Source organism: Nothobranchius furzeri, chromosome 6 (assembly GCF_043380555.1).
Source record: "Nothobranchius furzeri strain GRZ-AD chromosome 6, NfurGRZ-RIMD1, whole genome shotgun sequence".
In the NCBI taxonomy this organism is placed as follows: domain Eukaryota; kingdom Metazoa; phylum Chordata; class Actinopteri; order Cyprinodontiformes; family Nothobranchiidae; genus Nothobranchius; species Nothobranchius furzeri.
The window spans coordinates 69658889-69673742 of NC_091746.1; the positions used below are offsets into that span (position 1 = coordinate 69658889).

At 41.4% G+C, this 14854-nt stretch overlaps 1 protein-coding gene across 1 annotated transcript; it reads left to right on the top strand.

Moving 5' to 3' along the window:
• The first annotated feature begins 7312 nt into the window (after window positions 1-7312).
• Window positions 7313-13476, top strand: rnf224 (ring finger protein 224). Its single transcript, XM_054744619.2, has 2 exons — window positions 7313-7705; window positions 13026-13476. Exons 1-2 carry the CDS (start codon window positions 7313-7315, stop codon window positions 13341-13343), a joined length of 711 nt encoding a protein of 236 aa, XP_054600594.2. The 3' UTR covers window positions 13344-13476.
• Window positions 13477-14854: the final 1378 nt, after the last annotated feature.

Genomic DNA, 14854 nt, shown 5'->3' on the forward strand with positions numbered 1-14854 from the left:
GGGTGGATGGATGGTTCACAGACCAATTTTAAAATGCTTTTGAAATGTTTAGTCTTTTATATGAAAACGTTTGCCTTTGTTTTACAATGCTCAGGTTGGACTGATGATTTACACGTTATTGATTAGTAGTTTTTTCCTTCCTTTTCAGCACATTTATTTTCTAATAGTTTCAATAATGAAACCCATTTGTGTCCACTGGCTGAGTGAGGCTGAATTATTGATGGTGAGTCTCTGACGTAGCAGGAAAACCAACAGAGGAGGATGAATGCAAGAGAAGAGAGAGAAGAGAGAGTGGAGGAGAAATAGACCGAAGAAAAAAAATACAAAAAGAACTAAAGAGAAAAAACAAGTGAAAGAGAAGTAACGGGACCAATATGCCACAAAAGGAGAATAACTGAGGATGAAGTAAATAAAAGAAAGAAGAAAAGAATTGTGAGGAGAAGAGAGAACAAAACAAGAAACGACTACAAGAAAATAGGAAAAAGGAAATGTGAAGAAAAAACATGTCAGGTCAGTTTTAGTGTCGCCTAGTCCAACTTAGTGATTGGCTATCCCAGTATAGTCCTGTTGTTGCTGTTGATGTTGTTGATGTTGTTTTTGATGATGTTGTTAATATTGATGATATTGTTGATATTGACGATATTGATGATGTTGATGATGATGTTGATATTGATGATATTGTTGATATTGACAATATTGATGATGTTGTTGATATTTATGATATTGTTGATATTGTTGATATTGATGATATTGATGATGTTGACAATATTGATGATGTTGATGATGATGATGATGATGATGATGATGATGTTGATATTGATTATATTGATGATGTTGTTGACATTTATGATATTGTTGATATTGTTGATATTGACGATATTGATGATGTTGATGATGATGATGATGATGATGTTGTTGATATTGACGATATTGATGATGTTGTTGACATTTATGATATTGTTGATATTGTTGATATTGACGACATTGATGATGTTGATGAAGATGATGATGTTGATATTTATGATGTTGTTGACATTGACAATATTGATGATGTTGTTGATATTAACGATATTGATGATGTTGTTGATATTGACGATATTGATAATATTGTTGATATTGACGATATTGATGATGTTGATGATGATGATGATGATGATGATATTGATGATATTGATGATATTGATGATATTGTTGACATTGACAATATTGATGATGTTTTTGATATTGACGATATTGACGATATTGATGATGTTGATGATGATGATGTTGATACTGATGATATTGTTGATATTGACAATATTGATGATGTTGTTGATATTGACGATATTGATGATGTTGTTGATATTGACGATATTGATAATATTGTTGATAATGACGATATTGATGATGTTGATGTTGATGATGATGATGTTGATTTTGATGATATTGTTGATATTGACGATATTGATGATATTGATGATGTTGATGATGATGATGATGATGTTGATATTGATGATATTGTTGACATTGACAATATTGATGATGTTTTTGATATTGACGATATTGATGATGTTGATGATGATGATGATGTTGATATTGATGATATTGTTGATATTGATGATGTTGTTGACATCGACGATATTGATGATGTTGATGATGATGATGATGATGATGATGATGATGATGCTGATATTGATGATATTGGTGATATTGACATTATTGATTATGTTGTTGATATTTATGATAGTGTTGATATTGTTGATATTGACGATATTGATGATGTTGATGTTTATGATGTTGTTGATATTGATGATATTGTTGATATTGACGATACTGATGATGTTGATTATGATGATGATGTTGATATTTATGATATTGATGATATTGTTGATATTGACAATATTTATGATGTTGTTGACATTGACAATATTGATGATGTTGTTGATATTTATGATATTTATGATATTGTTGATATTGACGATATTGATAATATTGTTGATATTGACGATATTGATGATGATGATGATGATGATGATGTTGTTGATATTGATGATATTGTTGATATTGACGATATTGATGACATTGATGATGTTGATGATGATGATGATAATGATGATGATGATGATGTTGATATTGATGATATTGATTATATTGTTGATATTGATGATATTGATGATGTTGATGATGTTGATGTTTATGATGTTGTTGATATTGATGATATTGTTGATATTGACGATACTGATGATGTTGATTATGATGATGATGTTGATATTTATGATATTGTTGATATTGACGATATTGATGACATTGATGATGTTGATGATGATGATGATAATGATGATGATGATGATGTTGATATTGATGATATTGATGATATTATTGATATTGTTGATATTGACGATATTGATGATGTTGATGTTTATGATGTTGTTGATATTGATGATATTGTTGATATTGACGATACTGATGATGTTGATTATGATGATGATGTTGATATTTATGATATTGATGATATTGTTGATATTGACAATATTTATGATGTTGTTGACATTGACAATATTGATGATGTTGTTGATATTTATGATATTTATGATATTGTTGATATTGACGATATTGATAATATTGTTGATATTGACGATATTGATGATGATGATGATGATGATGTTGTTGATATTGATGATATTGTTGATATTGACGATATTGATGACATTGATGATGTTGATGATGATGATGATAATGATGATGATGATGATGTTGATATTGATGATATTGATGATATTGTTGACATAGACAATATTGATGATGTTGTTGATATTGATGATATTGATGATGTTGATGATGTTGAAGATGATGATGATGATGTTGATATTGATGATATTGTTGATATTGACAATATTGAAGATGTTGTTGATATTTATGATATTGTTGATAAGAAAACACTGGGAGCCACAGCAGCCGCTGCGTTGTGGGCGGGGCCTACCCTCAGACAGCAGAGAGCTGCTTTAACCAATCACAACAGGTGACAGCAGCCAGTACCGGTCGCTCGTGTACATCAAAGTTATCTTTCATAAGACGATAATCAATAAAACGATTGATATAAAATGGATCCAGAAGTTGTAGCCCGTCTCTGCCTTCAATATTTTGATATCTTTCACCCTGTTGGTGGTTTTACTGAGCAGGTGCCCCTTTTGTCATACGTTTCTTTTTAAAACATGTTTAGACTGTTCAGAATACAAATCCAGGCTCTGTCACGTCTGATTGTTGTAATTAAACTTTGTAGGTGGGGAAGGTCAGAAAAGGATCCGATCATTTTGTTTTTCCCTCATTTACAGTGACGGAGATAACGGTGCAGTGTGCCTGGCTCTGGTGTTAATCAAGTTAAATTATATCTCTTTGCAACACTTTTCACAAGAAAACAGAACAGTTAAAAACAGGGCTTGTGTTGACAGGATAGTTCCCGTATTTTGACGGAGAAAGAATAGAAAGAATTACCCCGACGCATGCAGACGAACTGACATTTTATTCGTTTCGCACATTGCAGATGTAGCTAAATCACTCAGGAAAAGATTCCCATCTGAACATCTGAGCTGGACACTGCTCAGCGCAGCTCGCTGTCAGTGTGTACTACATAAGGTCCACAGCGAGCTGAAGATGTGGAGAGGGGCTTGGAGCGCGTCGCAGAACCAGAGCGCATGCGGAAAGATTCCTCCGACTGAAGCGAGACTTGTCACTTAGAAAATGTTCCCTGACTATGAAACTTTGGCTGAATAGCGCTTGTTCCTGTCTCCCATGTGGCGACACATCCAGGAGCCGTCTGAGGAGAATCCCAGAATCTCACATCCTCGTCAGCTCAGAAAGCGCCTATGATTAGGCACAAGCGTGACCCGTCAACCCGGTCTCACAGTAAGACCGGGTTGTAACTGTTCAGGTTTATGCAGACAATCTTTACATTTAGAATTGGCATACAGATGTAAAATTAATGCAGTAAAATATAAAGCATTTTATTTAAATATCCATTCATTATTTTACAAGCACAGAGAGCCACATCAGATGGATGGAAGAGCCGCATGCAGCTCCAGAGCCGCGGGTTGCCGACCTCCGACTTACATGAATGCAGACATACATGCATACACAAAAACAGGGAGTGGTATCACAGGAAGACTTGTCGGGTGGTCCTTTTCTAGAATGGTGGTGTCTGTGATGGGGCTTGGGACAAGGTTTTTGGTGATGGGCCTCTGAATGACAGCCTTAGGGTTTAGGGGCCCTTGCTATCTTTGTTTTCCTGGGGGATGTTCAAGGTAGGATCACATGGTGCCCCTTTTCTCATTTGTACTTAAGGATCATGCCTGCTGTTGATTACTGTTTTGAGTCTGGCATTAGTGGGGCCCTTCGGGTGGTGTGGATCCTCCTTCTTTGGCGACTGCGCTGCTGGAGGTCCATCTCTCCTGTCTAGTCTTTATTCTTAAGTGTTTGATGATCTTTAATGTTTAGTTGGAAACATGTGAGGCTTCATTTATCAAACATACTTACGCACAGATCTGTGTGCATTTCGTGCATAGGAACAAATCTACGCATTGTGTGGGTTTTATCATTTTGTACTTGTGCGTAGAAACGTTCGTAAATTTAAGAACATCTCTAATTGTGCGTTCTAAGAGAATTTAGTGGCAGGACGGAGAAATGCAATACCGGATGTCTCCAAATGTGTTTCTCATTCACAAATTTTATTTATCCGGTATGTAATTTTGTCAGTGGAAAAACTGCATTTTCGCATAATTGGTGCAAAAACCAATAAAAGACACGTGTGACCGACGGAAATCTGACATTATATCATGGCTGTTCTGTGTTATTGGAGGATTTACCAGAAGGTGCACACTGGAGGGAACACGTTCTCCATGAGCGCTCTGATCTCAAAGGAAATGCTTCTGCTGTGCTGGGATTTGGGACCCTTTGTAGAGCTACAGATAAACCTCACAAATCAGATTCCAGTTCATATTTTATTGTACAACTACGAGAACCCCCCAGAACCTCCTCTGCTCCCCGATCATACACACAACCAGAGAGGATGACAGCTCAGAAGAGGCTGAGGCTGAACTCTCAGACATTTCCAAATAAAACTGACTCCACGCAGAACGTCTCCTTAACAACCCGTTACGCCACCATTTATCAGATCATTTCTGACAGGAACCTCTCCTCTGTTCCAACTGCGTTTATAACCTCTGCAACTTGTTTGGTTCTTGTGCGCTTCCACAGTCAGTGTTTAGATCTTGCTGCCAATAAAGTTTTCTTTTTTTTTTTGGGAAAAACCAGGGAATCCCCTCACGTGCTGAGGACGTAGAGTGACCAAATATGGTTAATTGAGGGCGTTTCTGTATGTAAATGATGGTGAACGGACATGAGCACCTGGGTACGCACAGGTGGGATTTATCATCAGACGATTGTGGAGGAATGTGCGTACGAGAGGCCACCACACGCTTCATAAATCAGTCTTTTAACTGTCCGTAAACACATTCTAAATTTCGGTCGTAGGAGGGGATATAGGACAGTTTCTACGAACGTTTGATAAATGAGGCCCCTGGATTTTTCTTGTTTTCCTTGAAGACAAGTCAACTCCTACAGGGTAGCCTTGAGCACCCACCTGTACCGGGTCGGCCCGGGCCGGGTAGCGTAGGTTGTTTACATATCTGGGTGGCCTGGAATTTTCCCAGGCCAACCGAGGCTCATTCTCAGCCCTCTTCTCGAGGGGGTCTGCTTCAGGCCGACCAGGGCCAACACACCCACTGCTGACAGCAAATTCACACCTTCCATTAGAGCAAGCCTCTGATTGGTGGGTAGAATCAGCCCACATGGGCTTAAGGCATGCTCAATTCATTATCATTCATTATCATGCTGATTACCCAGAAGCTGAAAGCGTCTCTGACTGCATTCCTTGCATACCTAAGCAAGGATGTGTGGTATCAACCGGGCCAGGCTGAGGCCGACTGGGGCCGACTGGGGCTACCCGGCCTGGGCCGACCCGGTACAGATGGGAATGGCCCATTGATGTCTCCCCAGGCAGATAAACCAAACTCTCCTCTTGAAACATGTGACCAAAACAGTGAACAGGTGGGGATTGTTGGACACCTGTTAGGACCATCAGCATAACCAGCTCAGTGGCCGAGTGGTAAAGTGTCCATCATGAGACTGGGAGAAAAGGGCTCAAATCCCGGTCAGGTGATACCAAAGACTTAAAAAAAATGAGATCCAATATCTGCCTGCTTGACACTCAGCTTTAAGGTTGAATTGGGGGGCTAAACCATCAAATAGTTCCTGAGCACGGCCACAGCTGCAGCTTACCGCTCCCCACGGGGATGGGTCACATGCAGGGGACAATTTTCACCACACCCCCAACCCGGGTCAGAACCAAACATGGTGAAGACGCTTTTAGCTACTACGCTGCTCACAGATGGAATCAGCTTCCTCCTGACCTCAGATGTGCTCCGACTCTAGAAAGTTTTAAATCACATTTGAAAACCATGTTTTCATCAGCCGTTGAAGGAATGTTCTTTTACTGCACATTCTGCACTGTAACTGCTCACCCTTTAACTTTGTATTTTCTTTTTAATTTTCAAACGTAATTAGAGTTTGTTTTACTTGTGCTGTCACATTGATTTGAATGTTCTTGCTATTCTTGCTAACTGGAAAGCACAATGAATGACCTCTGTGTATGAAATGTGTTACATAAACTAAGCTGCCTTGCCTATCAGCTTGTTTGTTTCAAACCACACCTTCTTCTACTCCCAACCCAAGTTTCAGAACTGAATACGCTTTCTGGATGAGAGGAGAATCATTTTCAAGGAAAACAAGAAAAGTCCAGTTGTTTTTTGAACAAACTTTAAAGATTTTTATGTTCTCGATAATTCAATTCAATTCAAGTTTATTTATATAGCGCCAAATCACGACAAGAGTCGTCTCAAGGCACTTCATATAATAAACGTTCCAATTCACAGTTCATTAAGCCAATCAGAAATAATGTTTCCTATATAAGGAACCCAGCAAATTGCATCAAGTCACTGACTAGTGTCAGTGGCTAGTGTGGTGGCACATAGGGGGGCTGAGAAGTGTTTGATGGTAAAGCACTCGTAGCCACAGCTGTCCTGGGCCACACTTGCAAAGTAAGGCTGCCACACATTGGGCGCCAACCACCACTTGCAGGCAAGGAGGGTGAAGTCTCTTGCCCAAAGATGAGGATGGACCCAGGGTTTGAATCAAAATCCTGCTGGTTACCCCTGAGTCACCATTTCCTTGATGGCAAGATATCTCCAGCATTTGTAGAATAAGTGTTTGTGTACAGTTGATGTGTGAGGCAATTCACCATCTGCAGTCTGTAAGACTCAGACGTCCTTTCCCAGTTCTGTTCCGGTCTCATTCTAGCCTGATCAAAGTCTCAGACGTTTTCAGTAAACTGAAGCTAAAAATTAAAACTTTGGGTTTTTTTTTTCAAACAGAGAAAAAATCACGGGACAGAAATTATGAAGAGAAGGAGAAAAATGAAGTGGCCAATGACCGCCTTCCCCTTCCTCCATCTGTTGCCATGAAGATGATGACATCAACAAGAAGGCAGGACTTGGTGTGCATCGTGTGTTTTGGCAGCTACGACCTAATAACGCGGCTCCCACGGAAACTGCATTGTGGCCATTCTTTCTGCCAGGCATGTCTGAAGCGACTTGACACAGTGATCAATGACCAGGTGAATAATGACATCATCACTCACAAGCTAGATGGATACTAATAGTTAAAGGCATTACATAACAGGGATGAATAGCTTACTCAGGGGCGTGTCCAGGGAGTGGCCTGGGGTAGCCCCCCTATGTGCCACCACACTGAATTCCCTTTAAAAGGCTTTTCCTTGTCCACAAAAGGCTTGGTGGTAAAACAACACAAGCATAACCATTGGTGCCACCCAATTTTAAAAGATCTGGACACGCCACTGAGCTCACTGAAATAACTCTCATGTTCTTTCTAATGATTTTTCTGCATTATTCAAGGTCAAGTTTATTCATATAGCACATTTAGAGCGACTCAAGGTACCCCAAAGTGCTGAACAAGAACAGCATCAAAAAACTTGGAACCACAAGCAATAAAAAGGTAAAACTGTCAAATTAAACTATGAAAGTAAACCATTGTAAGAATAAAACACAAAGTAATGGATGAAAGACAGATCAGATGGGAAGAAACACAAACAGACATGGTTAAGCTGTTCAGGTCAACCTGCATGAACCGCTATAGAAACATTTGATCTGGGATTTGATCCCACTCAGTGCCACTAAGGCTGAAGCTTTATCTTTTTTTCATGGGAATTACAATTTTGGACAACTTATGTTTGCTAATGCTGCTGTTATTTGCAGCACTCACCACTGACTCAGGATCTGTCATGTCCACTAAATTACACATCCAAGGTTTTCCTCAGGTTATGAAGGTGTTACTGCGGTAATAGTGAGTGCTGGCGGGGGGGGTTCTGGGTAGTAGGAGCCTGATGCCTGCGCTGGCACAGTGGCGCATCGCCATGAGCTAACAAGGACTAGGGGCATTTGGTTGTTTTTCTATCTTTTTGTTTATGTCTGTTTCCCCTCTCTGTTGCTCATTGTCTGTCACTCACCATACCGTGAGTAGGACCATTGTGGGCGGGATTTACTGGCTACTACAAATGCGAAAATGGAATTTACGGTAATCCAAAGGGTTCAGATGAAGGCAACTGGACTTCTTTGGTTTCTTGAAGATGCTTCGCTGCTCATCTGAGGAGCTTCATCACTTCTAACTGGAATATGGGAGAGTCAAGCTTATAAACTGTAGCTGTTTAACAAGCAGAAATTACTCTGAATACCCCTCCTCTTCATCGCCTGATGAGTTGTTAGCCTCTACTGAGAGGGAGTCGTTGTGTTGATTAGATGCAGGAAGGTGTGACCTGGACTGAAACTGCTTAGGAATGAGATTCAAAGCTGCACTATAGGTACTGGAAAGGTGAAATCTAAGCCCCTCCCCTATTTAAAGCTTCATACGTGCTGCTGTCGCCCAAAACAGCGGTGACTTTGTTGTTTTAATCTGTTGTACTCAGAATAACCGTAGCACGATCCTTGTCTGCAGGTTCAGTTGTGATGTTCTTGTCTGTGCTGAGGGAGGAGACGGCTTTTCTTTCTTGTGGAGAGGTTAGAAGGTGGAGTCTTCACTAAAACGGACCTCGTCAGTTGGTCACTCAACGCTATTGATACAATTTTTTCAACGATGAGAACGGGAGAAGGGGCTCCCAGATGCCCCTCCAGAACAGACCCAGTTGGACACATCATGGACTCCTGGAAACAGTGGAACTTGATCTGTCTTTCTCAGCTGTCTGTGGGGGACTCTGAAGACGTGTGGATATTTGTGGTGTTGGTGTCGGGTTTCCTGCTCATTGGCCTTGGAGGCTACCTGGCTTACCGGAAAATTAATGAGTTGTCGAGGAATATTGGCCTGCTCCCGGAGCTCAGAGATGGTTTGCACCGTGCTGTGAATTCACAGACTCACATAATTGTCGAGATGAATCGTAAGCTTGAAACTTTGGCCGAGATTCATTCATTGGCACAAAAGATGGATGCCATCAAGGATAAAGTGGACGAATCAGCACGGATTGGGATAGATTAATGTCCATTATTGGGATTTTGAGAGGTTGAGGACCAATAAACTGTAAGACAGAGAGGAAATTATCTGTCTGGCCCCAAAACAATTTCTAATCGGAATCTGGTGCCCTTGAGCCTGCAAGGCTCCAACGAAAACTCCCCCCTCAGAAGATATGTGGAATGTGCCGTCGCTATGGCAACTCAACTCTGTCTCCTATCCCAGCCTGGTCGGGACTGCGGGATGGCCGCAGAATCGTTCCAGGGTCACTGCAACCCTCCAACCCTCAATGCTCCCCCCCTGTTCAGACTGAGGTGACATGTGCTGCTTGTATTGGCTGCAGGAACCGAAGTGTGGATAGTCCCAAACCCACCTCCCCACCTAGTGGACACCTATGTCGTGTGATGTCTGAAGTCTGTTGCATATCTGTCTGAGATTTTTTTTTGCAGAGCAAAGCTGTCCTCCCTGTGGAGGGTAACTCTGAAGTGCCTTTTTTTCCTCCACCTGAACCAATCCTCATGTAACCCCTCTGATCTCTATTAAGGTAGAGCGACTCGGGTTGTGAATGACCACAGTGACCGATTCTTGTCATGTGTCTTGCCCATGTATGTATGTCTGATCTCTGAATTGTGTGTACTGAAACTCTAATTTCCCTCTGGGATTAATAAAGTATCTTTGAATTGAATTGAATTGAATTGAATTGAATTAGACAGAGGGACCTGACGAGCAGATATAAGAAGAAAATCATGGACCATCTACAGAAAGTGCTAAAGGACAAAGTAATCGACTGTGCATTTTACTACAGACTATCCAGGAGAAGCCACCCCAAGTATACATGGTCTTCTGAAGATTCACAAGGAAGGACACACTCAGATCCATCAGCAGCATCAACTCGGTCACATACAACACTGTCAAACATCTCTCCGCCATCCTGGCCCCGCTGGTTGGAAACATCCAACATCACGTACAGAATTCACATGTAGACAATTCAAGATCTCCAACCGGCCCCAGGAGAAACTAACCATCGTCTCATCTGATGTCACTTCACTCTTCACATGTTCACCCACAGACGAAGCAGTGGAAGCAGTTAGGAAACAGCTGGAACAAGATGGTTCCTTAAACGAGAGGACAAAACTGACTCCAGACCAGATCTGTACCCTCCTGGACCTCTGACTTTCTACCACCTTCTTCAAACACAAAGACAAGTTTTACCGACAGAAACATGGACGCACCATGGGCTCCCCAGTGTCACCTATCTTCACCAACATCTACATGGAGGAATTGGAAACCAGAGCATTGAACTCCTACCAAGGAACAACACCGAGCCACTGGTTCAGGTATGTGGACGACACATGGGTCAAAATTCTCACCAAATGATAAATGACCCGCACTTGTATAGCGCCTCTCAGAGTAAGGACTCCAAAGTGCTTTACACTACAGTGTATCATTCACCCATTCACACACACATTCACACACTAGTGGGGATGAGCTACGATGTAGCCACAGCTGCCCTGGGGCGCACTGACAGAGGCGAGGCTGCCGAGCACAGGCGCAACCGGTCCCTCCGACCACCAGCAGCAGGCAATTACGATTACTTCCAATTACTGGACAACGCGCTCAACCTGTTGAGCTGCTGCTGCCCCAAGGAAGAAGAAGACTTAACCGAGCACATTAATGTCCTAGACAAGAACATCAAGTTCACCAGGAGGATGTCCACAACCACCAGCTGCCCTTCTGGGACTGTGCTGTGCTAACTGAACAAGATGGAAGTCTCAGCATTGAAGTCTACAGGAAACCAACTCACTCAGACCAGTATCTGCACTTGGACTCACATCAGCCACTGGAGCACCAAATGTCAATCATCAGGACTTTACACCATCGGGCCGAGAACATTCCCACAAAGACCGAAGAAAAACACATGAAGAAAGCTCTCCAGAACTGCAGACACCCTAACTGGGCCTATGTGAAATCTACAAAGAAGTCTGGAAAAGCTTCCAAAGCAACAGCCAGCAAAGAAAAGGCCAACAGGCCCTGCCTCCAACATGCCTCCATCTAAAAGGCTAGGTTATCCAGAGTTATCTCTGTAGTTATGCTGCTATAGGCTTAGACTGCTGGAGGACACAATGACCACTTTTCACACTCGACTACTTTCTTCTACAATCTGCTCTTTAACTGTATTATTTCCTGCTATTTCAGCTGTTAACTTTATTTTTTCTCTAAGTGTTTTTCTCCCCAGAAGAAGCTACAACGATGTTCTGCTGAGCTGTGGTGGCCTCATGGAGGGGGCCATCGTCTAGCACACTGCTGCTAACCACTTAAACATTCTCCCTCTCCTGATAATAACTTTTTACTCTCTTTGACATTGAATGTGCTACTACTAGTTTACCCGTTTAATTATAGATTCACTAGGATAAATACAATAAAGTTTATCTCTCACCAAATAGAATATTTACTAAGAAATCACAATGTAACCTGTGTGTGTGCGTGCGTGCGTGCGTGCGTGTGTGTGTGTGTGAGTACTGCTCTGTCTTCTCCATCCCCAGTGAGTCATGGCGGATGGCTGCTTATACTGAGCCAGGATCCTCTGGAGGTTTCTTCCTGTTAAAAGGGAGTTTTCCTCTCCACAGTCGCTACATGCTTGCTTAGTATGAGGATTGCTGTAAAGACTCTGACACTAGTCAGTGACTCGATGCAACCTGCTGGGTTCCTTATATAGGAAACTGTTTACTGATTGGCTTAATGACCTGACCTGTGTTGTTTACTGTGTGAAGGTCCTTGAGACGACTCTGGTCCTGATTTGGCGCTTTATAAATAAACTTGAATTGAAATGAAAGTTTACAGCCGGTAAACGAAACTGTCAGCAAGGTAAAAAAAAACACCTTTTGTGTTTTAAAAAAGAACCAAAAATGCAGATTAGGTGAAAGCCAGACGATAAAAGTTCGTCTTCGAGCGACTCTTAAAAGCAGCTAAAGATGGAGACAGCTTAATGTTATAAACTGTTGTTTACAAATTTAGACAAATCAGAATGTGACAAGTTTAAAGGGCATTACCAAAAACCTCAGACATCCCTCCTTTCTCTAAACACTTAGAGGTTATTTTTTGTGGACGTATTGTCCATTCAACAAAATATGATCATATAAAGTTATAAAATTATGAAGTCATTTATGAACCAGGAAAGATAACCTTTATTCAAAGAGGATAGATGAGAAGTCCTGAGTCTTCTGCAGCCTTGATGACTTCTGACATACCAGAAGAAGAAGAAAAGATCTTTTCGACAGCGCCTCTCAGATAAAAATCACGAGGCGCTTCACAAAAACAAAAAATGTAAAATATACATTTTCACCCAGTGTAAATTGAGGTTAAGACCCACATTTAATTTTTGTTAGACCTAATAACGCTCCCTCCCTCTTCCTCCTCAGGTGTGGATTCCATGTCCTCAGTGTCGGCAGAACACACCAAGACCCAAGGGGGGGGCAGCAGGTCTGGACCTGGACCTGGCTTCCTTTCTAGGAGTGAAAGCCCAGCAGACCTGCACATCCTCCTGGAGCTCTGATAGCAGGGATGGGGTGCTGGTCAGAGATGAATGCCAGAATGGAAAGCTGTGGCTTGGGAAGGAGATTGCAGATGATGGATGGTCACATGGTGGTCTGGCTGAACCCCGGTTTCATCGCTACAGCAAATGCTGCCCAGGCTCATCCCATTGGTTGTGCTGCTGTTGGTTCTGCTGCCCCGGGTGAGGCCAACGTAGCGGGACCAAAATAAAACAAAGGGAGTGATCTGGCAGTGAAATCCATTCTGAGTGATTCGATCCAGTTCAAATACACGTCACCTTGTGACTCATTCAACTGATCAAACAGGTTGTCAGAAGATCTGACGGTTCTGAAAAACTACACTTGAACTCCGATAATACAGAGATGACCCAGATTTATATTCACCTCAGCAACTTGACCTGAAATAGCTACAAGAGATTATGTCACGTGTTTAGGTGGGTCTGAGCTTTCTTTTGAGCCACTGTTCAAAATTCACCAATGAAAACATTCTCTGACTTCATTATAGAGATTAGACAAGAGTAACCCAGGGTTAGTAGACCAGATAGCCATCCCCCCTCAGACTGCAGCTGAACAGTGTCCAATTTCAGCATTTCATTGAAGGGTCTAAAGTTTTTTAGAGGCATGATGATAGCTTCTCTGTTTATTAATAGTTGGATCAAAAGGTTTATTGGTAAATTATCAAAATGGGTTCCAGATCTCCATGGCAACATTTATCACTCAGAATGTGCCGGTGCTACTTCAGAATTGGGTCTGTAATAACGACAGTGAACTTAAAGGGATATTAGGCAATTTTTTCATACTTTGAAATGATTTTCTTGACTCTTCCCAGAGTTAATGAAATGTCACTCAGACCCCACCGCCCTCTGTGACCTGATTACACATTTGCAACTTTAGAGTGACGGTCCGCTCTGTTGGGAACTGAGCTGACATACCTGGCACCGCAGCCTGGTTTCAGCACGTTTTCGATCATGAACACAATTGATTTGTTTGATTTAGTGATGAATCACTCTTGTAGACAGTAATGAAGACTGGGAGATGTTTCAGCTGTTAGATTAAGGTGTTAAAAAGACAAATGCACAGCGAGGTTTTTGTTCCACAAATGGACAGTAGGGGATGCTAAAAGTAAGCCAAAACTGTCTAGTCTCCCTTTAATGACCCAAGAATTTTAATTCTCTACAAAATTAGAAAGAAAGAATGTAAATTGATGGTGTTAAACTGAATAAAGATGACTGCAGTGTTTTTTGGTCTTAATGTGTTTAACATGTGAGAACTCATTCAGAAAGCTGCTCATGCACAAACGGCATCTGAAACTTGTATAAGTCACAAAATTTGTGATTTATTAAGAAAATTAATCAACTTTAAAGAGCAAGTCACCCCTACCAGATTCTTACTGAACTCCCACTTTCTGTTTGAAAAATGCAACAAATGCTGTTGCCTAGCAGACTGAGAGGGTGTAGCAGCTAAGAAATACACACACTCACGACATTGTGACATCATAGTGTACCTCTTAGCCAATAGCGACGGCAGATTGAAACTCAAATGCAGTGCTGAGTTTTTGCCTGACGACGGTGCACCGCTGACAGTTTTAGGCAGAATATTTAAATTTTAACTAAGATGCACTAAAGTGCCGAGTTATTGACTACATTTGTCTGCAGCACAATCAGACACTCATTTATATAGTTTATCAGCAAAAAAAG

Bases quoted from the DNA above. Each gene is read 5' to 3' on its own strand.
- rnf224 (XM_054744619.2), top strand. From the start codon at position 7,313: ATGTGTGAGGCAATTCACCATCTGCAGTCTGTAAGACTCAGACGTCCT. The intron at 7,706-13,025 runs GTGAATAATGAC...CTTCCTCCTCAG, and splicing joins ACACAGTGATCAATGACCAG to GTGTGGATTCCATGTCCTCA.